The 26,575-nt window shown below is 41.9% G+C and overlaps 1 protein-coding gene and 2 long non-coding RNA genes across 3 annotated transcripts in view; all 3 read left to right on the top strand.

Annotated features, from left to right (window-relative positions):
• LOC115775636 (NLR family CARD domain-containing protein 3-like) overlaps positions 1–26,575 on the top strand; it is an 866,494-nt gene that overhangs the window by 317,448 nt on the left and 522,471 nt on the right. The window contains exon 7 of the mRNA XM_030723106.1: positions 9,145–9,164. Within this exon, the coding sequence (XP_030578966.1) occupies positions 9,145–9,164 (20 nt within the window). The remainder of the gene's footprint in view (positions 1–9,144; positions 9,165–26,575) is intronic.
• On the top strand, positions 1,173–1,666 carry LOC115775797 (uncharacterized). The gene is made up of 3 exons (XR_004019390.1): positions 1,173–1,205; positions 1,384–1,424; positions 1,508–1,666. It is a non-coding gene; the product is annotated as an uncharacterized LOC115775797 (long non-coding RNA).
• On the top strand, positions 7,723–8,130 carry LOC115775798 (uncharacterized). The gene is made up of 3 exons (XR_004019391.1): positions 7,723–7,755; positions 7,934–7,974; positions 8,058–8,130. It is a non-coding gene; the product is annotated as an uncharacterized LOC115775798 (long non-coding RNA).

The raw sequence follows: 26,575 nt of genomic DNA, 5'->3' as shown, positions 1-26,575 counted from the left end.
TAGGTGATGATGTCATATAGCAACTTGTAACAACTTTTAGGACAGCCAGTAACTACTTTCTTTACTGAGGAGTTGGTAACAGTGGTGTGCATGCTTTTCAGGGTGGAGCCCGCTGGAGACCAGCTGGTGAGAACAGAAGGTCTGAGGAAGTGTAAGTGTGTTTTTAATGTGAGTGATGAAAACAAAGCAGCACACATTCAACCATCTTCAAACTGTCACATCACTCATTCACATCTCTGATGTCAGGAGTCATCATCAAAGTGTCAATCAATGAACAGATGATGGATCAATAACTGCAGCTGGATTGTGTTTGTTCTCTCCATCAGATTCCTGTCAACTCACAATCGACACAAACACAGTGAACAAATGGCTCAAACTGTCTGACAACAACAGGAAGGTGACACAAGAGGGACATCACTCATATCCTGATCATCCAGACAGATTCGATGTCCATCCTCAGCTGCTGTGTAGAAATGGTCTGACTGGTCGCTGTTACTGGGAGGTCGAGTGGAGAGGATACGTTGATATATCAGTGAGTTATAGAGGAATCAGAAGGAAAGGAGGCAGTTTTGACTGCAGGTTTGGACGGAATGGAGTGGTGGCCTAGGGGAGAAGAAGAGGGTTCATCACTGAAAGGACCCTGGTTCAAATCCTCGGGCTGGCATTACTGTGGGTCCCTGAGCAAGCCCACCCCCCCAGGTTGCTCCCCGGGCGCCCTTTGGCTGCCCCCTGCTCCATGCTGTGCTGTGTGTACTACATACTCCATGTGTGTGATGGGTTAAATGCAGAGAATGAATTTCACTGCATGTAAATGTATGTGACAAATAAAGCTTTCTTCTTCTTCTTTCTTCTTAATGATCAGTCCTGGAAACTGAGCTGCTCAAATGATGGTCCTCATTCTGTCCTTCACAATAAGAGAGAAACATCCATCTCCTCCTCCTCCTCCTCCTCCTCCTCTGTCTCTAACAGAGTAGCAGTGTATGTGGACTGTCCTGCTGGCCCTCTGTCCTTCTACAGTGTATTGTGATGCTGAGAAATGTTTATATAGAAAAGCCTGTATTCTGTTGATTTACTGCCCCCTTGTGGCTGGATTTGAGTTAGGTTTCGTTTTTGTGTCAGAAAGTCAGTCAGTCAAGCATGGACTCTCACAGCATGGCAGAGAGACAGTGTTTTCAGCGTTTTTAAGCCTTGGAGTATCTTTGTCCGTAAGTTAACTAAATGTTATTGTATCTGAACATTGTTTTGATGAGAAATAACCGAGCTGTTATGTTGCTGTTCATAATGTTTCTGTGTTAGCCATAAATTAGCTAAATGTGTTTCTAGCTGCCTTAACAGCTATACATGCAAGCTAATGCTAATAAGAGATACTTTGATTGCTAACAGACGTCTGTAGCCGATTGTGTGAGCAGAAATGGGTCGACAAGGTTGACACATTCTTTCTTTAATTCGTGTGTTTATTTAAAAGGCAAAATGTTGATGCATATCTTTTTTATATCTATTTTTTCAGTTTTACATAAAAGATGAAAACGTTATCAACGCCTGAAGTCTTTTTTGTCAGCTATCTGTCTAGCATGGTCCAGAACGCTTGTGCGAGGACAGAATAGTAAAAGGACAGTTACACGGCGGGCTAGAACCAGATTCACTGTCGACCACACACTGCAGCCAAGACAAGAACATCATGGACCAACAAAGGCAAGCAGACCAAACCAGAGATTTTGAGGTCGTGTCACAAATTGCAGGGTCCAAGTCATCTGGGAGATCAAGTAGGTCCTCAGCCAGTGCAGCAGCTACCAAGGCAAAAGCTAAAGCAGAGGCGGCCCTGGTAGAAGCCAGGTATGCAGCACAAGAAGCGGAGATGATGAAAGAAAAGGCCTGCATTGAAGCTGAAAATCGAAAAATGTTAGCTGAAGCAGAACAGCGCAAAGCAGAGTTGGAAGCAAATCTGTATGTCCTAAAAGTAAACAGGAGCGCTAAAGCAGCCTCAGCAGAAGCAGCAGTTTATGAAGCTGCAGCAGCAATAGAGTCTAATCCACTGGAAGAAATGACCCAGATATATCCTGAGGATCGCACTCAATGCACAAACGAGTATGTGCAGGCCCACTACGTGACACCAAACGCTCAGCAGCAAGCTCCGGTCTCAGAGGAGTCACCTGCCATACCCATGAGTGCACAACGAGCATGCCCCGATCCGATTCAGTGGTATCCAACTCATGACCAGGACTCCCATTTAGCTAAGCTCCACATCGATGACGAAGGAATGCCTGGGACACAAAACAGAGGCTACCCACCTAGGGTTCCTGCCCCAATGTCTCACACATCCAGTGTGAGAGATTACCCATGTGAACTAGCACAAACAATGCATATCACCAAATATCTTGTTAGAAGGGAGATGGTAAGCTCTGGACTGCTCAAATTTGATGACCGTCCAGAAAATTACTGGGCCTGGAAAACATCTTTCCAAGACATTACTGGAGAGCTCAACTTAACAGCACGTGAAGAACTTGACCTGCTGATAAAGTGGCTCGGTCCAAACTCATCTCCACAAGCCATGCGTATCAGGTCAGTGCATGTCCACAATCCAACATCAGGTGTCGCTATGGTGTGGCAAAGGCTAGATGATACATATGGCTCTCCTGAGATCATAGAGAATGCACTTCTGCTAAAACTAGAGACTTTTCCAAAAATATCTAACAAAGACAACCAGCGTCTTAGAGAACTGGGAGATATTTTAATGGAGGTTCAGTCAGCTAAATCAGGTGGAAAGTTACCAGGTTTAGCCTATCTTGACACGGCAAGGGGGGTTAACCCGATTGTGGAAAAGCTTCCCTATGGCTTACAAGAGCGCTGGATTACACAGGGCTCTAAGTACAAGGAAGAACATAATGTTCCTTTTCCACCCTTCAGCTACTTTGTAAGCTTCATATATGGTCAAGCAAAAACCCGTAATGATCCAAGTTTTGCGTTCTCTACATGCAGTACTGCAACCCATGTAAAGCCAGAGAAACCATTAAGACACAACAATTACAAAACAGTGTCAGTGAGAAAAACTGAAGTTGCAATTGCACCTGCGGTCAACAATAGTGTGTCGGAAAAGAAATTAGAGGAGCCAGCTGAGCGGTGCCCTATTCACAGTAAGCCACACCCCTTAGCAAAGTGTCGGGGGTTTAGAGTCAGACACTTAGATGAGAGAAAAGCTTATCTAAGAGAAAACTCTATCTGTTTTCGTTGTTGCGCATCCACTAAGCACTTGGCCAAAGACTGTAAAGTTGCCGTGAAGTGCAAAGAGTGCAATAGCGACAAGCACCTTACTGCTTTACATCCTGGCCCAGCTCCTTGGGTTACAGACGTTGAAGCGACAAGGCAAGAGCATGGCGGGGAGCAAGAAAATAGCCCATCTCTGGAAGTCACTTCAAAATGTACAGAAATCTGTGACACAGCTCATGGACTCAGGTCATGTTCAAAAATCTCTTTAGTGAACGTGTACCCTGTTAACTGTCCTGATAAAGCACAAAAAATGTATGTTGTCTTAGATGACCAAAGCAACCGATCTCTTGCCAAGTCAGCCTTCTTTGATCTCTTTGGCATTAATGCAGTGTCCTCCACTTATACTCTAAGAACCTGTGCAGGAATAAAGGAGGCAACAGGAAGGAAAGCTCACAATTTTGTTGTGTCGTCTCTAGATGGAAAGACTCATGTAGCACTCCCACCTCTTTTGGAATGCAACACTATGCCAGATGATCGCTCAGAAATTCCTACGCCTGACATTGTGCAACATTTCCCTCACCTAGCTCCTGTTGCAGGTGAAATACCACAGATTGAGCCAGAAACGCCCATCCTTCTCTTATTGGGGAGAGATGTGCTGAGTGTGCACAAAGTACGTGAACAGTACAATGGTCCATACAACACACCATATGCCCAGCGGTTAGATTTGGGGTGGGTCATTGTAGGTGAAGTGTGCCTTGGAGGGGCACACAAACAAACAAAGGTCAATGTCTACAAAACAATGTGCTAAACAATGGGCGCACTTCCTTTCTTGAGCCATGTCCAAGTGCAATCCATGTAAAAGAGAAGTTTAGTGCTCCCATCCAGCAATCTATAGATCATGCATCGGACATCATACAAACAGCTCCACCCAAGGTAACAGACAACCTGGGGCTTAATGTTTTCCAAAGAAACCCTGATGATGACAAAAAAGCCTTGTCTATTGAGGACAAGATCTTTCTTGAAATTATGGACAGAGAGGTTTACATGGATAATGACAATCACTGGGTGGCGCCACTACCATTCCGTACACCACGTCCTCTACTTCCCAACAACAGAGAACAGGCCTTGAAGCGTCTCACTGTTCTGTTACGGACGCTAGAGAAAAGAAAAGACATGAAAGAGCAATTCACTGAATTCATGCAGAAAATCTTTGATAATGACCAGGCAGAAGAGGCACCACCACTCAAACCAGGGGAAGAATGCTGGTACCTACCCACATTTGGAGTGTACCACCCCCAGAAACCAGGCAAAATACGAGTTGTGTTTGACTCAAGTGCCTCATTCAAGGGTATTTCCCTAAATGACGTTCTACTTAGTGGGCCTGACTTAAACAACACACTGCTCGGGGTTCTATTGCGCTTTAGGCAGGAACAAGTTGCAGTCACCGTAGATGTTGAGCAGATGTTTTACTGCTTCAGAGTCAAAGAAAGCCACAGAAATTATCTCCGGTTTCTGTGGTTCCAAGATAATGACCTTAGCAAGAAACTCATGGAGTTTCGCATGAAGGTGCCGGTTTTTGGAAACAGTCCTTCCCCTGCTATTGCAATCTATGGTCTAAGACGGGCAGCTGAACTTGGAGAAGAAGAGTATGGCTCCAACACAAAACAGTTTGTCTTGCGCAACTTCTATGTGGATGATGGACTGGCCTCTGTGCGCAGTGAAGGTGAAGCCATTGAACTCTTAACACGAGCAAGAAACATGATGGCAGAGTCAAATATAAGGCTCCACAAAATAGCCTCGAATGTCACTCATGTGATGAACGCATTTCCCCCAGAAGAAAGAGCAGCAGATCTCAAAGATTTGGATTTGGATGTTGACCCTCTACCTCTTCAGCGAAGCCTTGGGGTTAGCTGGAACCTGGAAAATGACTGTTTCACATTTCGCGTTGCTAAAGACAATAAGCCCTTTACCCGCAGAGGAATACTCTCTGTTGTCAACAGCCTTTATGATCCCCTTGGATTTGCTGCTCCGGTTACGATCCAGGGAAAGGCATTGTACAGAGAGTTAACAGTTGGACAGCAGGACTGGGATGAACCTTTACCGGTAGACCGGGAGGCAGAGTGGTTAAGGTGGACTGATTCACTTACCGCTCTTGAGGAGCTCCAAATCCACAGACCATTTGTTCCAGTTTCATCATCACATGCTCAGAGAAGGGAACTATGCATCTTCTCAGATGCTTCAACAATAGCAATAGCAGCTGCAGCATACCTCAGGGTCATTGACACTGGTAGCCAATGTTATGTTGGATTTATCATGGGCAAATCCAAGCTAGCACCCTCATCCGCGCACACTATCCCACGCTTGGAATTATGTGCAGCTGTATTAGCAGTGGAGTTGGCCCAAGTGATCATAGATGAAAGTGACATTGAGTTTCATGCAGTAAACTTTTATACAGACAGCCGAATAGTTCTAGGCTACATACACAATGTCACCCGGAGATTCTACGTGTATGTGGCTAACAGAGTTGCTCAGATTCACAGGTCTACCAAACCAAACCAGTGGCATTATGTCACTACTGACCAGAACCCTGCGGATCATGGGACTAGAGCTGTATTGGCAGCTCAACTGCAACAGACCACCTGGCTCTCTGGGCCTCAGTTTCTCACACTATCTGACACTGAGCCAAGAGATCCAGAACAGAGCAAAGAGACTTTTGACCTTGTGCAGCCCTCAATGGATGTTGAAATTCGTCCTCAAGTGATTTGCTTAGCGACAAAAACAGAGGAAAAGGAGCTTGGATCTCACAGGTTTGCGCGTTTCTCAAGCTGGAAGTCTCTGGTAAGAGCAATCAAATCACTCATTCACATTGCTAAGTCATTCTCTAAAGCTTCAAGCACCTGTAAAGGTTGGCACAGTTGCAATCTTGTAAATGCTACAGAAATCTCACAAGCAAAGACAGCAATCATCCAGTGTGTTCAAACTGAGACTTACAAAGAAGAGATTGAAAGCCTTAAAAGAGGAAAAGACATCCCCCCACGCAGTCCTCTTGGAAAGCTCGACCCCTTTATTGATGGTGGGTTGTTAAAGGTTGGAGGACGCTTACAGGCAGCAGATCTTGCAGACGTGGAGAAACACCCCTTGATAATTCCAGGTGATCATCATGTAGCTGTTCTCTTAGTTAGACATTACCACAGCCAAGTAGCTCACCAAGGCAGGCAGTTCACTGAAGGTGCTCTGCGCTCAGCAGGACTATGGATTGTTGGTGGCAAGAGACTAATTTCCAGCACACTCCACAAATGTGTCACATGTAGGAGACTTAGAGGTCGCCTAGAAGGGCAGAAAATGGCTAGCTTGCCCTCCGACAGGCTTGCAGTTGACCCGCCCTTTACTCATGTAGGCCTGGATGTTTTTGGGCCCTGGAATGTCAAGTCCCATCGCACAAGGGCAAATAACATTGATTGTAAAAGGTGGGCTGTAATGTTTACCTGTCTGAGCACCAGGGCCGTCCATATAGAGGTCATAGAGGCAATGTCAACTTCGAGTTTTATAAATGCCTTACGCCGTTTCCTGTCGATCAGAGGACCTGTCAAACACTTACGGTCAGACCAAGGAACAAACTTCATTGGAGCCTGTAAAGAGTTGCAAATCGACACTCAAGGCCCGGAGATCAAAGCCTATCTAAGGGACCAAAGCTGCACCTGGACATTCAACGCCCCACATTCATCTCACATGGGAGGAGTGTGGGAGAGGATGATTGGGCTCGTTCGACGCATCCTTGATGGCTTGTTGCTGCAAACCTCAACCACCCGCCTCACACATGAGGTTTTGGTCACCCTTATGGCAGAGGTCATGGCCATAATGAACGCCAGGCCTTCAGTTCCTGTTTCAAACGATCCGGAAGCGCCTGAGGTTCTTTCTCCTGCAATGCTTTTAACGCAGAAGGCTGGTGCTGTCCCAACACCTCCTGGAGACTTTGAACTCAAGGACCTTTACAAAGCCCAGTGGCGGCAAGTGCAAGGTCTAGCGGATCACTTTTGGAAAAGATGGCGGCAAGAGTATCTTGCTACACTGCAAACAAGGCAAAAGTGGAAGGGAGAGAAGCGAAACGTCAAACAGGGTGATATTATTCTATTGAAAGACAGTCAAGTAAAACGCAATGAGTGGCCAATTGGGATTGTAGTGAAGGCCATTCCCAGTGAGGACAACAGAGTGAGAAAAGTTGAGGTTAAAATCGTAAAACAAGGTACCATTAAAACATATCTTAGGCCTGTTACTGATGTAATAGTACTTTTGTCTGAAGCTGAAACTAATGTTTAAAAAAAAAAAAAAGAGTGGTATATTTATTAATATACCAGACGGGGAGTGTATTGTGATGCTGAGAAATGTTTATATAGAAAAGCCTGTATTCTGTTGATTTACTGCCCCCTTGTGGCCGGATTTGAGTTAGGTTTCGTTTTTGTGTCAGAAAGTCAGTCAGTCAAGCATGGACTCTCACAGCATGGCAGAGAGACAGTGTTTTCAGCGTTTTTAAGCCTTGGAGTATCTTTGTCCGTAAGTTAACTAAATGTTATTGTATCTGAACGTTGTTTTGATGAGAAATAACCGAGCTGTTATGTTGCTGTTCATAATGTTTCTGTGTTAGCCATAAATTAGCTAAATGTGTTTCTAGCTGCCTTAACAGCTATACATGCAAGCTAATGCTAATAAGAGATACTTTGATTGCTAACAGACGTCTGTAGCCGATTGTGTGAGCAGAAATGGGTCGACAAGGTTGACACATTCTTTCTTTAATTCGTGTGTTTATTTAAAAGGCAAAATGTTGATGCATATCTTTTTTATATCTATTTTTTCAGTTTTACATAAAAGATGAAAACGTTATCAACGCCTGAAGTCTTTTTTGTCAGCTATCTGTCTAGCATGGTCCAGAACGCTTGTGCGAGGACAGAATATACAGAGTCTCCTCTGACACTCTGATCCACCTCCACACCTTCAACACCACATTCACTGAACCTCTTTATCCTGGGTTTGGAGTCTGGTCTCCTGCTTCCTCAGTGTGTCTGTGCTGAGCTGAGTGTAAAGAGCGTCCTCCTGTTAGAGAAACACTCTGACTGTTGAACAGATAGTTCAGTCTGTACATGTCTGTCTCTTTCACTCACAAACACGTTTTCACATTCATGGATTCAATCAGTTGATGTTTGAAACTGTTCTCAATGATTCCTTGTAAACTTCTTCCTCTTCAGTCCTTTAAAGATGGAAGCTGTGATTATTCCAGGATCCACATGTTGTTTTTCTGTCTTTTCCTTTCTGTCAAATACTTAGAACAAGAATGTATGAAAGAGTTTGCTGAAAGCTCAGAAAATCATCAGCTGCTGTGTTTCAGTCTAGTTGGATTCATGTGCTGCTGGTTGCTGCCTTTCTGTGAAGGTTCTGCTGTGATAGACTGCATATATGAAGCCACTGTGACATCAGCCATTGGTTTGTGGGTTCATTGCAGAGAGAGTTACTGCATCTACTGTAAGGACACACTCAGCTCTGTGCACTGAATCCAGATCCTCCTGATTACACTGATATGAACGTGACTGTCAGAGTAACAGGGATAAATGTCAACTTCAAACACCAACACACTCAGCTCATCTGTTTCTACTCCAATAAAATCAAAAGAAGAAGAACAAAGAGAAGAGACCGAGTAAGTGTAATGTTGTGTTTGAAGCTGTTTGGATCTCTGACCCTTGGCTGAATGTCTTGGAGCTGTATGTGAGGCATTCAGGGAGCAGACAAAGTCAAACTGGAGGCTTCAAAAATGCAGAGCATAAAGTATGACTTTTAAAATGCTTTGTTCCCATTGATATTTATCTCTGTGTCTCTAAAAACTACACCATCTTACTGTCTGTGCTCTAAGCTCCATTGGATCTTCAAGGAACGGTGCCACTGTTTCTAAAGATGTGATTGGTCAGCAGGCAGTGACTTTCCATGTGCTGATCTATTCTTTCAAACCCAGCGTGCTCCAGAGCAAGATAAGAGGGTTCTGGTCCTATTGTGTCTTCCTCAGAGCATCACTGTCAATATGATCAAATGAAGTAAATATTTATACTCCCTCAAAGCTCTGAGTCCAACATCAACAAGGTTTTTTACACTGAATCAAAACTCCTCCATCTACAGGGGTCAAAGGTCCTTTGTGTCCATTCAATCCAGTAAGACATTTATGAATACATTTGATCTGCAGTCACAAACCAGAGACTGCTGTGTGTTCATCTGTGTGTTTGTCTCCATCTAGTGCTCCATTAGATTTACTGCAAACCACTTCAGACCTTCAGCTTTTCACTGCCAATATAATAAAGTTGTTTTCATATCAAACAGATTGTCGGTCATTGTTTAAAGTGCTGTTGAGCAATAGTTCTCCAGGCTTTCTGAAGCTCTTTAAAATGTTTCCTTTCACATCGGCTGCTTTTTCACTTGTCTTCAGTCCAGACCTTCACCATTTTCACATCATCTTTGTTCCTTAAGGCTCTTAACACTGACCCATGAATCATTCAAGCATTAATAAGGCTCCTAACTCAAGGCTGAACCAGTGTTGTGTCCACACATAACAGATAACACAGCAAAGAAGCTGTTTTTGCTCCAAGGTGATTCCCAAAGAGGCCTCAGCCAGAAACTCAGCATATCTCAGCACAGTGTGCAGTGTGTCCTTAAAAACTGAGGAAACTGGACAAGTGGAGGACGAAGGAAAAAGGAGCCTAAAAAACTCTCGACAGCAGATGAAGAGGATCTGAAAGTCACGTCCTTAAGAAAGAAGTGAAATTCCAGGAGAACATGAGCCAGGAGCTCATTGGATCATCTCCTGTTCCTGAAGCCTCCTCAGAAATGGTCTGAGTGGAAGCCTTTCTTAAAGAAGGGAAACAGGGAGGAAAAGCTGAGCTCTGCCAAATGAACAAGAACTGGGCTGAAGATCAGTGGAACAGGACTGTGTCACGATGAGGGGCTGTGTGCGGAGGGAGACGACCCAAGTGCAGGACTGACGCAGATGTAAACTAAAAACGACTTTATTTCAAAAATACAAAACTCTAAATCTCCACCAGGGCAGGAACAAACTAGAAGCCTGGGAGAAACCAAAAACCAAAACACACAGCTAGGAAGGGAACACTGGGAAAAACAATGACGACGACGCAACCATGAACAAAGGAAGACTCAGGGCTTAAATACACACAAGGGAATTAGGGCAAGTGGAAACAACAGGGGATGACAGGTGAACCAAATGAGACTAATGACAAAGGGGAAGCAAAACTAAACACAAAGCACAAGGAACACAAGACTGTCAAAATAAAACAGGAACTGACCTAACCAAAAACATGCTGACTTAACAGACTGACAAAGGGAGTGAGAACATGACCAACTAAACCAGACCTGGGACAAAGGAGAGACACTAAGAAACACAGAACTAAACCAAAGGGAACCTAAATACAAGAGGGTCATGACTTACACACACACGGGAGTATAGGGAAAACCAGAACATGAAAAACAGAAAACAAAGAAACTAAGATTCAAATACTAAACTATAACCAAAACTAGAAATAGAACAGAACTTCACAATTAGAAACCAAAACACTGGGCCACCGGCCCAGGACCATGACAGACTGATGGAGCCATGGATCCAGATTTGGAGTTTTGGCTTCAATACGAACTAAAGAGAGGGAACAACAGTGTCTACAGCCTCATTACAATCACACAAACTTCATTTCCATGGATATTTGCACATTTGAATCCATCTCTGCTCCTAGTTTCCATTTTCTTAGAAGAATATAAAGAAATGAAGGGTGCCTCAGGACTTTTGCACAGTGCTGTATTTCTACATTTGCTGACGTTTAGTTTTTAAATCTAATCCTCCTGCTATGATCTGAATGTGCTCCTTAAATAGTAGTAGTAGCAGTGTAATTATTAACACCAAGATTATTGTGACTGAGCGGATGTGAGTGTGTGTAAATGTTGTGTGGTTGCATTTGTAAAGCAAAGTGATTTGAAATGTCACAAAATGTCACACTGAGACATTTTGCTGTCGTCCATCATGAGTGGGCCTGTTAGTGGAGTATGACTGCTCATCTGTCCAACAAAGGTGCAAATGTACACGAGTCTTTGTTCACCTTTTAGCAACACAACTTTGTTTCAGCCACAGCCACAAGTTTGGTTGTTGAGACGCACAAAAAGTCTTTGGACATTCCTTCTCTCTGAGCTGTTTTTCCTGAAGCGTGTCCGAGCAGTTTGGCTCTAAAAAGCAGCAACAGGATCTAAAGTGAAGCAGCTGCATCATTAATGCACTGCTGCTAAAGGCAGAGCCATGAAGGGACACACTCACCTTAGAGTGACACTCACAAACATCAAAGGTCATGTTGGATTGTGTGTCTGTCAGAGTGTCACACCGATGAAGAGGAGTGTATCTGACACACAGTCAAAGCGTCAAAGCAGTCTCTGTTTGTGTGTTCATGGACACAACCTGTTGTGTCCCTGCAATGAGCCGATGGAACAAACTGCAGCTGATTATTTCCCACACAGCAGACTGCATTTATTTCAGCTCACAGCTGCAACACAAATTTACATTCATGCATTTTCACCAAGCTAAATATCCAAGTTCATCTCTGAGAAACTAAAGTAGTCATTTATTCAGCTGCAGCTTTGGAGGAGTGCACGTTGCACCTGTCTGAGCAGCGTCCAACCAAACTGCCTGTTAGTAACACCTGGGGTGGAAGAACTGGTCTGGTTCACCGTGGTTGGTGTTCATATGAAGCTCAAACAGAATCAGGAAACCAAGAAAACTGTTTGGTTTTTGTGCTGAAAATGACATTTGCACAGTTACATGGTCATCAGCAGTGGGTGTAGCAGGGAGAGTTAGCTCAGAGTCTGAGGAGCGCCGGGGAGCAGGAGCCTGGACGTCAGGGCTGTGTTCATGGAGACAGACGGTTACACCTGAGGGTCACACCTGGGTACGTAGGCTGGATCACCTGAGCGGGACACCGGCGCTGTGCTGGAGGCTAGAAGACGAGGAAGTCCCAGACATCCTCCTCCATCCCCTCGTCCACCTCTGAGCTCTTTGTCCTTTAGCCTGCTCAGGGCTCAGGCCTCATGTGAGCATGCTCCATCTAAACAGAGGACAGGAACATGAGCAGGTACTGCAGCAACACTTCAAGATCAGTGAGAAGAGAAAGCTGCTGAAGTTAGGAGACATTAATTGATGCTCCAAGTGAAGCCTCTTTGTTTCCTGTAAAACAGCTGAAAGCTGTGATGCACAGAGAGTGTTCTGCTCAGCTCTTTGAGCCCTTTATTAATATAATCACTGATGTCAGCGTGGGTCACTGATCCAGGAGCAGCTCAACCTGTCTCAGTGAGTGCTGAATTGCAGCTTCATCACACAGCATCATCTCCATCATCTCCATCAGCATCAGCAGCAGGAGCATCTCCTGCAGTTTGTCTTCTCACCAGCAGAGGGCAACAGATCAGCTTCAATGGCGCTACAAACTCCTTCACAGTAATGTTCACTACATGTTAGTTATATTAGAGCTCTGCTGAGCTTCTTTAATAATCCGTCTTTAAACATCATTACAGTGTTTGTCCAGTTTGATCAATGACAAACTCGTCACACGTGACACTATTAAAGATGTTTGCAGCCCTTCAATGATCCTGTAATCAGCTCTAAATGTTCACATGATAAAAACATTGATCAGAAGAAGCTGAACTTTACAGAAAGGATTTTTCTTCTCTTTATCACTCACAGCCATCTGCAGTCACTGTGAAATTTCTCACTAAAATCTCTTTGATTTCAGATCCCTGCTGTTCCCCACTTGTCCTGTAGGTGGCCTCACTGTGTTTCCAGTCACCCGATGCCCTCATCCATCAGCACGCCCGTTTCCTGCTCCTCCTGAAAGCAAACAGTGTGGCTGTCAGAGCTGAGCTGGGATCAGTGTGTCACACTGGCAGCTACAACGAGGTTTCATGTTAACAAGTGAACTTTACTCTGACCCAGTCTGAAGTGGTATTAGACCTTTACAGAGATCAGGGCAGAGATACCTTTGCATCATTATTTAATAAACTAACTGACCTCCAGTTATCCAGCTAGAATTTATCTTTGCAAACACAATGAAGTCTGGTTCCAACTGTAAATCTGTTTGTTTTCACCGAGTTACACAAATAAAAAATGTCTGACACGTCCTTTGTTTTAGCTTTGAGAGTAACACAGGGAGGGAATGGCAGGCAGTGGACCAATTTTCCTGAGTGTTGTTGCTGACCATGTTCGTCCCTTTATGATCACAGCGTACCATCTTCTGATGCTGCTTCCAGCAGGATAACACACCGTGTCACAAAGCTCAGATCATCTCAAACTGCTTTACTGAACCTGACTCTGAGTTCACTGCAGTCAAACGGCCTCCACAGTCACCAGATCTCAATCCAACAGAGCACCTTTGGGATGTGGAGGAACGGGAGAGTCTCATCATGGATACACAGCCACCAAATCTGCAGCAACTGTGTGATGCTGTCAATATGGACCAAAATCTGTGAGGACCTAATAAAGTGGCAGTCAGTGCAGATTAAAGAGAAGCTGACAACAAAGGAACAACTCTGAGCAAGTAAAACCAAAACCAGCATTAAAACCACAACTTTAACAAATTATTTAATGGACACGTATCATCCAAGATCCACTTTTTTAGCCCTTAAATACATTTTGTTGAGTACTTTCAGTGTGTAGCACTACAGGAAATTGAAATGCATTCTATTCCGGTGCTGCGTAGATATCTTTATATTCTTTATGGGTCATATTTTTCAGGCTGTTCAGTTTTCTCTAGTCCCTGTGATATTTTCTGTCCTGTGATGTCAGCATTTGCTGTGGAACTGCTAAACAAGGGGATAGACATCCGGCTTACCGAATTCATGACTCCGCAATTTTTTTCTTTGTAATCCAAGTTCAGTTATGCCAAAGTTGAAAGTAGACAAGTCAAAATGTTGAGTTGTTGGGTGTATTGACCCACACGATTCCTGACATGAGCTTAAACTGTGGAATAAGCTGCGGCCTCATGTTAGGTCAGCTTCACTCTGCGTGTTTTTAAAGTTCACATTAAAACTCATTTTTATTCTTTGGCTTTAAGCTGCAGTGAGAACTATTTGAAGCTTTTATTTTATCTTTGATATTTTTGTGATTTCTTACATATATTTATTGCAGTGTGTGTTATCATGTCCATCACTTTGGTCAAGCTTATTGTTTTAAATGTGATTTATAAATAAATTTGGATTGATAAACTGTTTAACATTTTAAAATATTTTTATTTAACTTTTGCAGGATTTGCAACACAAACAATAAAACAGCAACAACATGAGGATAAAACAGATTCAGTACAAACTAACATGTAAGATAAGAACTGATTTTTAATCTGACTGCTGGAGAAAAGCTAATCACTAACACGAACTCTAACAGCTAAAACACTTTAAATCCAGGAAGAAGGTTTCCTCAAACATTTCAATCTTATGGATCTTTTGTCTCAGATGTGTTAAATTCAGGGTTGTCAAACATTCTGTCAGGGCTTGCGGGGGAAAAAAGGACCCAACTGCGGAGGCAGATGTAAAAAGTTTAAAGCGTTTATTTGCACAAATCCAACAGAAGGTTTGGGGGTTATGTCCGGGTTTAGGCAGGGGGAACTGGGTCATCAGCCAGATGATGCTTTTACTGACCCTCGGAATAAGCCGCGTTTCCATACGGGACGACTCGGCACGGGTCAACTCAGTCAACACAACTCGGCACGGTCGTGTTGTGTTTCCATTGCAACTGAGGATCACCACAGTGTGGGTGGAGTCGATATAGCAGCGCGGACAGTAGTAAAATGACGTAACTCGTATGTGGCTCAAAACACAGCACAATAGATGAGATAGAGGCAAGCTAACAGCTAATGCCAGTTTAATATCATCATCATCATGCATAAGTCCCCCATACAATGTTTTAATGGATGAAGGTTATCATTGTTAAGTATAACCCTATACCCCGAACATAATCGGCTCAGTGTACTTCAGAAGAGCCGCTGTTCACAGACTTACAGCAATGATTACCGTAATAACACCACAGTAATACCCTATATTGGTTGTGAAGTGGAGTTTCTCAACTTTCAGAACCTGTTTGAATTTTTCAGATAGGACAAACAGTCACGTTATTACGGTAATTCAAAGTTCCTTTGATCAGCCGCCTCAGGCTCTGTGCTAACCAGCTGTTCAGCTAGTAGGGGCAGGTAACGGGTGCTTCAGCGGCGATTGCTTTGCAGTATAGGGTTACAATATGTATGCTGTGTGAGTGTTTCAGATGGCTCTCATGTTACAAAACTACCTGTGCTCTGCGTGCCTCCTGTTTCTTGCTGTCAGGTTTTGAAAATGGCAGGCTTGATTCTGTTGAAGGAGTCGCTCTCATGACTCTGCTAGTGACCACATTCCCTGGCCAATCAGTGGCATGATGTCCTCCGCGTCACATTTTTGTATCGCCTCGTATCGCTCAGAACCTCGGGTGAGTGGGTACAAAAAAGTACCTGCAAACTTGTACCAGTTACTAATGGAAATGCCGTCAAACCGCGGCGAGTCGAGGCGACCCGTGCCAAGTCATCCCGGATTGAAACACGGCTTTATACTACTGCTGCAATCTCACCTGAACACAACACACATTTCTACAACTTTATAATACAAATACTAAAATACAAATAATTGCATGCTACTAATTTCTAGAAAAAATGTAACTATGGTAACATTTTCTTTCACAGCTCCCTCATCAGATCTTTACAGGAGATTCCATCAGAATTCTGTGGAGCCGGATCTCAAGGTTTTTAAGTTTGACCAGAAGAGGATCTTTGTGTGTCTGCAGATTCATTGTGATCCAATGATGGGAATGATTTCAGGCCTGCATGATCACGCTGATGTTTGCACAGAGCAGATAATGAAGAGAATGTTTTTGCACATTGGTAACAGTGAAACAGTTTCTTTGCAGCGTGGTATTGTTTGTGTCGGGAGTAGGAAGTGAGATTCCTGAAGCTCTTGTCACACTGGTCACAGCTGTAGTTCCCTTCAGTGTGTGTACTTTCATGACGGTTACGATGGCTTGATCCTGAGAAGCTTTTGTCACAGTGTCTGCACTTGTATGGTTTCTCTCCTGTGTGGACTCGTTTATGCACTTTAAGGTGGGCTGTAGTGATGAAGGATGACCCACACTGGTCACAGAGGTGCTTTTTAACCCCACTGTGGAAGAGTTCATGATGTTTTAATTCACTTGGTGTGGGGAAGCTTCTCCCACATTCTTTGCAGTCCTTCAGTTTGTGTCCAGTGTGTCTACGCTGATGTCTTTTTAGGTTCTGTTGCTGATTGAAAGTTTTCCCACAAAGGTCACAGCGAAACGCTTTCCCACCACCACAGCGATGACAGGGCTGAGAACTGGATCCATCTGTGTGGCTCTGCTTCTACACAAAGACACAAAGACAGTGTAAGTCAGGGAATTCCTTCAACATTTTTATCCTGTACGTCGCCTGGAATAAAGAGCATCTCTGCCAACGTCCAATTACATTTTACTGTTTACATTACAACACTCAGCTTACTGGGATACAACAACTACAATACTACCACCATAATACTACAATATCACTGTCCTACTGAACTGCTACCAACATAGTGCTACAATAATAATGTCACACTATAATAAAACTAATGTAATACTACAGTAACACTTTAGTACTGCATTACCACCACTGTTAAGGTACAACAACATCAATGTAATACTATAATGTTTACATATATGACCAGAATACCACAGCAATACTACAATATTGCTAATGAAATACTATATACCACCATCATGCTATACAGAGTACATTCATAGAGCACAACAAACTGTGGGACTCACTATAAGTGAGCAGTGAGTGATTTTGGACACAGCTGTGTCTGTTCATTTTTCATACGGCTCATTTCATACAGACTTTCTCCTGCAGCCTTCAAACAAGTCACACTTTGACTCTGTGAGCTGGAGAACGGTGGAACAAAGAGAGGACATGAGAAGAAGATGAGATTCTTTCTAAGGTAAAGACTGCTCAGCAAGTGTCCTTTGATAAACTACTAATTTAAAGCTTACAGGTAACGTTATCATTCATTTTAGAGTTTTAGTCAGATATTGGATCTGTACATGATGTTTCATCTTCTAGAAAGTTTTCTGAAAGCAAATGAAATGATAATTCCATGTTATTCAAAGTTTATAGTGGACAGTAAGTGCAGGCTAAACTGGGTAGTTTGCAGTGTTGTGGTTCAGTTTACAGTGATGAACTCTGTTGGACTGCTGCAGGGCAGACTGTGGGATCCTTGGTCACTGCTAGGTTAGGTCCTGGTAGCAGCAGAGACATTATGAGAGAGAGACATGGAGCTCAACTCTGAACTGAAATTTCTGACTAAATATTAGATAGAAAGATGGTGGAAGTATAACTACCAGGAGAGAAGCTGTTAAAATCTTATTTGTGTACAAAGTCAGAAACTTTTAGCTGATTTTATCAGATCTGACTGAATATTCTGTGCATGAAGTTTTTATGTCCCGTTGATCTTTGAAATGAAAGTTAATTTAGATAATGCTTCAAAATAACTGTAAGTGCTCCAGTGTGTTTCAATATGGCTGCAAAGTAACAGGACTCACTTCTAGAAGGAGTCATCAGTTTGAATTTAAGCTTATTGTGTTCTTTAGGGACACTTGCCAAACTCCAGCAGCCATAATGGCAAATGTAACATGGACCTATATATGGTAGGAAGAGGTTACACCACCCAGGAAGCTCCGCCCACACACAGCAACAGGAAACCAGGTGAGTCAAAGACAAACAATGTAAATGGTTTTAAAGGCCCACTTCCAGCTCTGCTGTGGAAACATTAACGTAAACGAGCCAAATATACGACAAAAAGTGGCATCACAAGCAAACAGCAGAGCAGGCAGCCTGTTAAGGACTGACTCCCTGTGACAAACATTTAAACTGTTTGTAGTTTGGCTCTGTTTACTCTGTGCTAACAAAGCAAAGGTGTTTTTACCTGCAGACAGAAGAATTTCCGCTATTTGTTCTATGGTTAGATTTTAAATTTTATTTTTTATGACAATAAAATTATTTTTATTCTATCTACACCTGACTGAAGAAGGAGCCACTGTAAACCAACATAAAGACCCATATATGCAGAAATAATAATACCATGATATACCAGGAAACTGGTGTATCATAAATAATACAGTGATATAAATGTTTGTTACTACAAAAAGTAATAATTTAGTTTCTTATGATCATAGAAGCAAAAATCATAACTGAACAGTTGTTCCCAACAGTCAGGCTAAAGTTACAAGATCAAAATAAAAACACATACCTCACAGTAACTGCACTTGTAGAGTCTCTTTCTGCTGTGGATCTGTTGGTGTGATCTCAGGTGCTGTGGAGCTTTAAAAGTCTTATCACACAGGTCACATTTATGAGGTCTCTCCTCAGTGTGGGTAAACATGTGGGACTGTAAATCTGCGTTTGTTCCAAACTTTTTGCCACACTGATTACAGCAGTACACATTATGTCCAGTGTGAATGCGTAGGTGTGCATTTCTGTCCCCTAGCTGACTGAAAGTTTTTCCACAGTAGTCACAGCTGTATGCCTTAATTCCAGAGTGGGTTACTTGATGACGCTTTAAGTGGCCACTTTGATTAAAAGCTTTTCCACACTGATCACAGCTGAACGGCTTCTCTCCACTGTGGATGAGTTTGTGTGTTTTTAAGGTTTGTGCCCAGGCAAAAGACTTTCCACACAAGTCACAGCTGAACGGTTTCTCTCCAGTGTGGATCACTTGATGATTTTTTAAATGTTTTGACCTGAAGAAATCCTTCCCACACTGATCACAGGTGTATTTTTTTCCTCCCTTCCTTCTGTGAGGTTTGTCAGCCTCCTGAGAGCGCTGACTTCTCGCTCCATGTTGGTCCTGCAGTGACAGAGATACAAACAGAGGCAGTGAGTGAAATGCAGTCGTGGAACAAACTTCAAACTCCATTAATATTAGAGGTTTTTTGGAGCCTCCTAAGATCTACTAGTTCTATTACCTCCACCTACTGGTGAAAGTAGCACATTACATGCAGCCATGTACAAGGGGAAAAAAAGAGGAAACATAAATTTATGTAAAATGATTTCAAAGCATTAATTGGACATCCTGGTTATAAAGAATCATAACAGTCCAGCTTCAAAATGCCAAAGGATGGGACAACACTGCAAATGGATGAAAGCCATCCTGGAAACTTGTTTTATCTGTGAGCTAACAGACACATCCTGGTCAAAGATGAATCCAAGATTCCTCACAGGACTACTGCAGGCCACATGAATGCCATAAAAGGACAGCAAACACACACTTTTTCAAGTACTGTATGCATATATTTTCTAACAAATAAAGCAAATATGAGCTCTCTGTCACTGAGTTTCCGATCACACTGACAAACTCCACAGTGTTGAACTGCAGTTTGTGATGGTAGTTGTTGTTCTGCTCTGCAGCCTCTGTGAGTTTGGTGTAGCAGCACATGAAGCAGCTCTCCACCTTCTGCAGCTTCTGCTTAGAGTGACCCTAAAGCTTGAAGCAGATCTTCAGAGCAGAACAAGGACTACTGCCACCAGCTGCAGTCCAACACAGTGGAGTTGGAGTGTGTTGAACCACGGGATGAGAGACTCTGGGGATCACCACAACAGCAACATCAACAGCTACTGGTACAGCATTTCCAAACCAGTAAGAACTGGAATCAAACTGGTTGGAAAACAATGAGATCTAATGAGGAGAGAGTGGAAAAGTGCTATGAAAATATGAAATGTGTAATTATAACAGTAATGAAAATGACATTATAGATCAAATACTGCTCAATGAAAATGATGTATTGTATGATAAATTGTGGGTTTGATCTGAATCTTGATTATTAATGTCTTTGTTTCAGTGTCCTGTTAAAATGTGACCTTTTTATTTGGTCTGGTTGTAACTTCAGTGCTAATTGGGACCATAATAAAACAAACCAACAGCAGCTGATGAAGTCACACAGTTTCAATAATAGTGTAACACTGATATTTTTCTCACCTGTTGTGTTGAACTCATTGTTTCCTCTGTAGAGGCTGAAAATGTTCCTCTGCTGCTCCGTCAGACTCTCCTCCTCCTGATAATCAGCTGCAGGAGAACAGATCTGTATTAGAAGCTACCACACTGCACTGTTTGGGGGAATGAGCCCTTTAAGGCTGGATTTGGATTTAGACACTGTTGTGGGATACGGCCGGTTCTAGCCGGCTCTGTTAGGGTGGGCATCTAGAAACAGTAGGTGGGAAACTTGTTTGAAACAAAGACAGAAGGTCTGAACAGCCGACTAGTAACCCACAGGTTTGTGGTTTATCCTTCAGCAAAGCAGTGAGAGGCTAAACAGGTGAACTGAAAGAAACTCCAAAACCAGTTTTCAGTGAATGATTCTGTTTCAGTCTGGAAAGTTCTCAGGCAGTGAACACACAGTGGGTCCCAACAGAAAGCAGTTTAACGTGACTGTTGCGATCAACTTTCATTATAGAAATAAAGTTGAAGAGAACATCTGAATTCACTCTGTGCTAAACATTCATTTGATAGAAGGAACAATTGTAATCATAGTCAGATCTACCTGAGCTTTAATGATGGGGCCTTTTAACTCACACATTCAACACTTTTTACCAGCTTTCCTTCTTGGCTTTGACTGCTGCAGCTGTGTTTGACACTGGAAGACATTTTTAAATTCTTCTTCATTCTTCATGATTATAGTTTATTCTTTTGGGGGGAAATGCAGCTTTAAAACTGAACTCAACTAATGCACACACAAAAAACATTAAGCCTGATCAAGCACAGTAGTTTGGTTTTGATCAAGGTGGTGATGCTCAGACAGGGAGCAGCTTGCGAGCAGCTCTTTTGCCTGTAATAATAGTTGCAGGATTCGAGCCAGCAGTTGACACCCACCCACACACGCCGGGGGTCAAACCTTTATCTGGCTAGATCCCTGAGTTGTTTTACTTTTGTAAAAACCTTGAGCCATTCTTCCCTCTTTCATTACAGCGCACCCCTGCTCCGGGAGATCAACGGCCATATAAAGGTGGGCTTACCTCTGAGCATGAAAGTAGAGGACAGCGGCATGGCGCTCCATCTGAGACTACAGCACAATCAGAATCGGTGGACCAGTATAAAGAAGCACAGAGGCCTGCTAACTAAACTTAAGGCTAATGCGACGGTGGCTGTGGCTCAGGAGATAGAGCAGGTCACCTACTAATCGGAAGGTTGGCGCTTCGATCCTGCGTATCCTTGGGCAAGATGCTGAACCCCAAGTTGCTCTCCAATGCAAGTGTTGGAGTACGAATGTTAGTAAGCACTTAGCTTAGATTCAGATGGAAGTGCTTGTATGAATGGGTGTGAATACAAACATGTTGCATATGCTTAGCTAGAGCAGAAACATGCTATATAAGAACTAGTCCATTTACAATCATCCCGTCTGTGACAACCCTTGCCTGTTTTTCAATCTCCAGGTGCTTCAGGCCTTTGGTGGCCAAGGATCATCAGTGCCAACTGGGAGCACCTGGACCCTGTGTTCCCATGGTATAAATCAGAGACAGGAGTTTCTCCTGGATGCCATGCACCAGCCTGCTGCCAACATGTTTTGGGTTACCTTTGTTTTCCTTCCTTCCCTTTGCAACTCAACTAATTAGTGGATTTGGCCCTGGTGTGCATTTAGCCACGTTTTGTTTTGGGTGGATACATTTTGCTTTATGGCAAAGGGGTGTAAGTGCATTTATTCTTCTTCTGAGGTGGTTGTTGAGAACAGATCGGATAAGAAATAATTTTTTGTATTAACAATTCATCTGTGTATTTTAACTTCCGTACTGCAGATGCTTCTCTGTGTGAAACAAACAGGGCGAATGAATGATGCTTCACTGATCCCACAATGGGGATTACAGTTGACCGTTAACCATCCAAGAAGACAAACAAACATGGGGAGATAAGCATGTGGCCATGCTGCCCCCTTCTGGAGGCGCTGCCATTAAAAAGACAAAAAAATAGCAAAAACATTAAGATGAATGAGAAAAAAAAAAAAAAAATCATCTCACACTTTGTATGTCACTGTTCTAACTAGCAGTTGATCGCCAGGCGGCTCTCTCTCATATTTTATTTATTTATTTATTTATATATATATATATATATATATATATATATATATATATATATATATATATATATATATATATATATATATATATATATATATATATATATATATATATATATATATATATATATATATATATCAGGGTTCGTACACCTTTTCCAGGATCAAATTCAAGCACCTTTTAAGCACTTCCAAGGTCAATTTTCATGATTTTCCAGCACATTAAGGGGTCATTAAGGGGTCATTCACAATTATCAACATTTTCCAAAGTTTACTCTTTTTCAGACCCCCTCCCCAAAAGTGTACAAAGAAAATGTTGATATTTTTTCATGACATTTAATTTCTCCTGGTTTGGTGGTATTTTAATGTAATAGGAAGTATTAAAAACACATCCCGGTGTTGAAAAATTCTGGATATCTTGGTATTAAATATACTCTTGCCTATCCATTAAAACATTGTATTGCACTGCATGTACGCAAAATGTACATGGTTTAGGGGAAGGATCCAAAAAGCTCTCTGAGAGATTTCAGCTGTCAGTTTCCACTGTGAGGAACATAGTGAGGAAATGGAAGACCACAGGAACAGTTCTAGTTAAGGCCCGAAGTGGCAGGCCAAGAAAAATCTCAGATAGGCAGAGAAGAAGGATGGTGAGAACAGTCATAGTCAACCCACAGAGCAGCTCCAAAGACCTACAACATCATCTTGCTGCAGATGGTGTCACTGTGCATCGTTCAACTATTCAGCACACTTTGCACAAGGAGAGGCTGTATGGGAGAGTAATGCAGAAGAAGCCTTTTCTGCACACACGCCACAAACAGAGTCGCTAAAGCATATTTGGACAAGCCAGCTTCATTTTGGAATAAGGTGCTGTGGACTCATGAAACTAAACTGAGTTATTTGGACATAACAAGGGGCGGTATGCATGGTGGGAAAAGAACACAGCACTCCAAGACAAACACTTGGTACCCACAGTAACATTTGGTGGTGGTCCCATCATGCTGTGGGGCTGTGGGGCCAGTGCAGGTACTGGGAATCTTGTTAAAGTTGAGGGTCGCATGGATTCCAGTCAATAGCAGCAGATTCTTGAGAACAATGTTCAAGAATCAGTGACAAAGTTGAAGTTGTGCTGGGGCTGGATACTTCAACAAGACAACAACCCCAAACACTGCTCAGAATCTACTGAGGCGTTCATGCAGAGGAACAAGTACAACGTTCTGGAACGGCCATCTCAGTCCCAGACCTGAATATTATTGAAAATCTGTGCTGGGATTTAAAGCGGACTGCTCATGCTCAGAAACCATCAAACCTGAGTGAACTGGAGATGTTTTGGAAAGAAGAACGGTCCAAAATACCTTCAACCAGAATCCAGACTCTCATTGGAAGCTATAGGAAGCATTTAGAGGCTGTTATTTCTGCAAAAGGAGGATCTACTAAATATTGATGTCATTTTTCTGTTGGGGGGCCCAAACTTATGCACCTGCCTAATTTTGTTTACATAATTATTGCACACGTTCTGTAAATCCTATAAACTTTATTTGACTTCTCAAATATCCCTGTGTTCATCTGCTATATGATAGATTTCACTGAAACTGCTGATCTGAACAACCAATGATTTATAAAGATAATCATGAACATTATCAGGGGTGGCCAAACGTGTGCATACCACTGTATTATCTGAATAGCCGGTCTTGTGCCAAAAAGTGATTTCCAGTATTTTCCAAAAAAGATTTTTGCTGGTATTGATATAGTTGTAAATTACTTGCTGACGTATGGTCTGTCAAGCATATCTCGAATATTATCTCTCATGAATGATGTCAACTCATTTTGAGTCATAAATAACACTCCTGTCACATGGTAGAAGCTGCAATTTTTGGCAACACCAGCAGATAGTGTTGCCAACTTAGTTACTTTGTCACTTGGACTTTTCAGACCCCCCTAGTGACTTTTTTTTTTTTTTTGTCCAAAAAGTGACCAGCATCAAATTTAGCGACTTTTCCCGGTGTCATTGGGGACTTTTGAAGAGTTTGAGAGATATGCTGTGTTGTGCCAAAAAGTGATTTCCAGTATTTGCCAAAAAACATTTTTTGGTTGTATTTAAATGGCTGTAGATTAATTTTTGGCCTAAAATCTGTGAAACATGTGTCAAACACATCTCTCCTGAATGATGATATGTCATTCTGAGCGAGAAAAAAACACTTCTGTCACAGGTAGAAGCTGCAATCACTTCTTGGCAAAGTGCCTTTCATATATTCTTTATTAATGAAGGTAAAAATGATCATTGACATTAAAAATGTCTTTTTTCCTGAGAGATCTGCCAAGAGGGCTGCAGAAATTGCAACAAATATAATATTATAGTTCTATAAAGGGCAGCCAAAAACGACTGGATTGATTATAATGCTGATACAATAATGCAGTCATAAATATATTTGAAAAACAAGTCATTCCTTCATTTTATATATAAGCCCTTCATAAATCCTGTGCACCACTGTCTATTTACCGATATAAGCAAAGATAATACAGTAAAAAAAAATAAAATAAAATCGGAAATCACTTTTTGGCACAACACCGGAAACATGAAAATTCCGTTGTCGCCGTGTTTTGTGTACATACAGCAATACTGCGGCCCTTCCTACGCTGCGGCATCGCCCGGACCTCTCTTCGGCACCGAGGGGGGACACCCAACCCCACCCCCGGACCTCGATTCGTCCTTTGGCGAGTTTTAAGACTGATAACAGCGAGTTTTCTTACACAAAACTTGGCAACAGTGCCAGCCGCCAATCACCAGATTGCGCACAAATATAAGCATAGATGACAACACGCCAGGAACATATAGAATTAATGTACATACCTTCTGAATAAAATCCATCATGGTTTTCTGCGGTTTACTGTGTACGGCTTACATTTTTGATTCAGCTTTTTGGAACAATACTTCCACTTCCTTGTTGAATTTATCTTCGGCGGTTTTGGCATCTTTCCACACCTGCTGCGCCGCACTCACAGCTTATTCCTGTCTAATATCGTTATTGAGTCTTTCTGTGAATCGATGATGGCCTATTTTAGAAAATTCAATGAAGCCTTTGAATTGATCCGCCAGATCGGAGGCCATATCGCTGCCGACCACGCAACGGCGCAGCGGTGTGCAAGTGAACGAGAGCGCCTCTGTGGATGCTCAGAGTTCTACGCTGTTGAATTTACTCGCGAGGAATGACATTATTTGCGGGGATTATGTTTGGTTTTTTCTCGCGCGTAACTTTTGACTTAAAAGTATTCCATATTCGTCTGATCCATAATTGGAATTTGCAGTTTTCCAGTCACTCATTAAAACGGCCACTCTCTGTCTTCGGGGGAGGGGCGTGGTCACAAACAGACTGACAGATCACATGCAGATGGGCAGGCCAGACCCATGCGGAGAAATTTTCATTTTAGACTTTACGACTCATTTTATTTCTCCGTTTCATAAGCGAACTGTTCAACCAGATAGTTATATTTTTATTTACAAAAAAAAAGCGGTTACAATTTCAAGCACTTTCAAGCACTATATCCAAAATTCAAGCACTTTTCAAACCTTGAAAGGACAATATTAAAATTCAAGCATTTTCAAGGATTTCCAGCACCCGTACGAACCCTGATATATATATATATATATATATATATATATAGATATATATATAGATATAGATATAGATATAGATATAGATATATAGATATATAGATAGATAGATAGATAGATAGATAGATAGATATAGATAGATATAGATATAGATAGATATAGATATATAGATATAGATATAGATAGATATAGATAGATATAGATAGATATAGATATATATAGATAGATATAGATAGATATATAGATAGATATAGATAGATATATAGATAGATATAGATAGATAGATATATAGATAGATAGATAGATATATAGATAGATAGATAGATAGATAGATAGATAGATAGATAGATAGATAGATAGATAGATAGATAGATAGATAGATATATATATATATAGATAGATATATATAGATAGATATATAGATAGATATATATATATAGATATATATATAGATATATAGATATAGATATAGATATAGATATATATATATATAGATATATATATATATAGATATATATAGATATAGATATATATAGATATAGATATATATAGATATAGATATA

This window comes from Archocentrus centrarchus, unplaced genomic scaffold (assembly GCF_007364275.1).
Source record: "Archocentrus centrarchus isolate MPI-CPG fArcCen1 unplaced genomic scaffold, fArcCen1 scaffold_24_ctg1, whole genome shotgun sequence".
NCBI lineage: Eukaryota > Metazoa > Chordata > Actinopteri > Cichliformes > Cichlidae > Archocentrus > Archocentrus centrarchus.
This window is presented reverse-complemented; position numbering and strand designations above follow the sequence as displayed.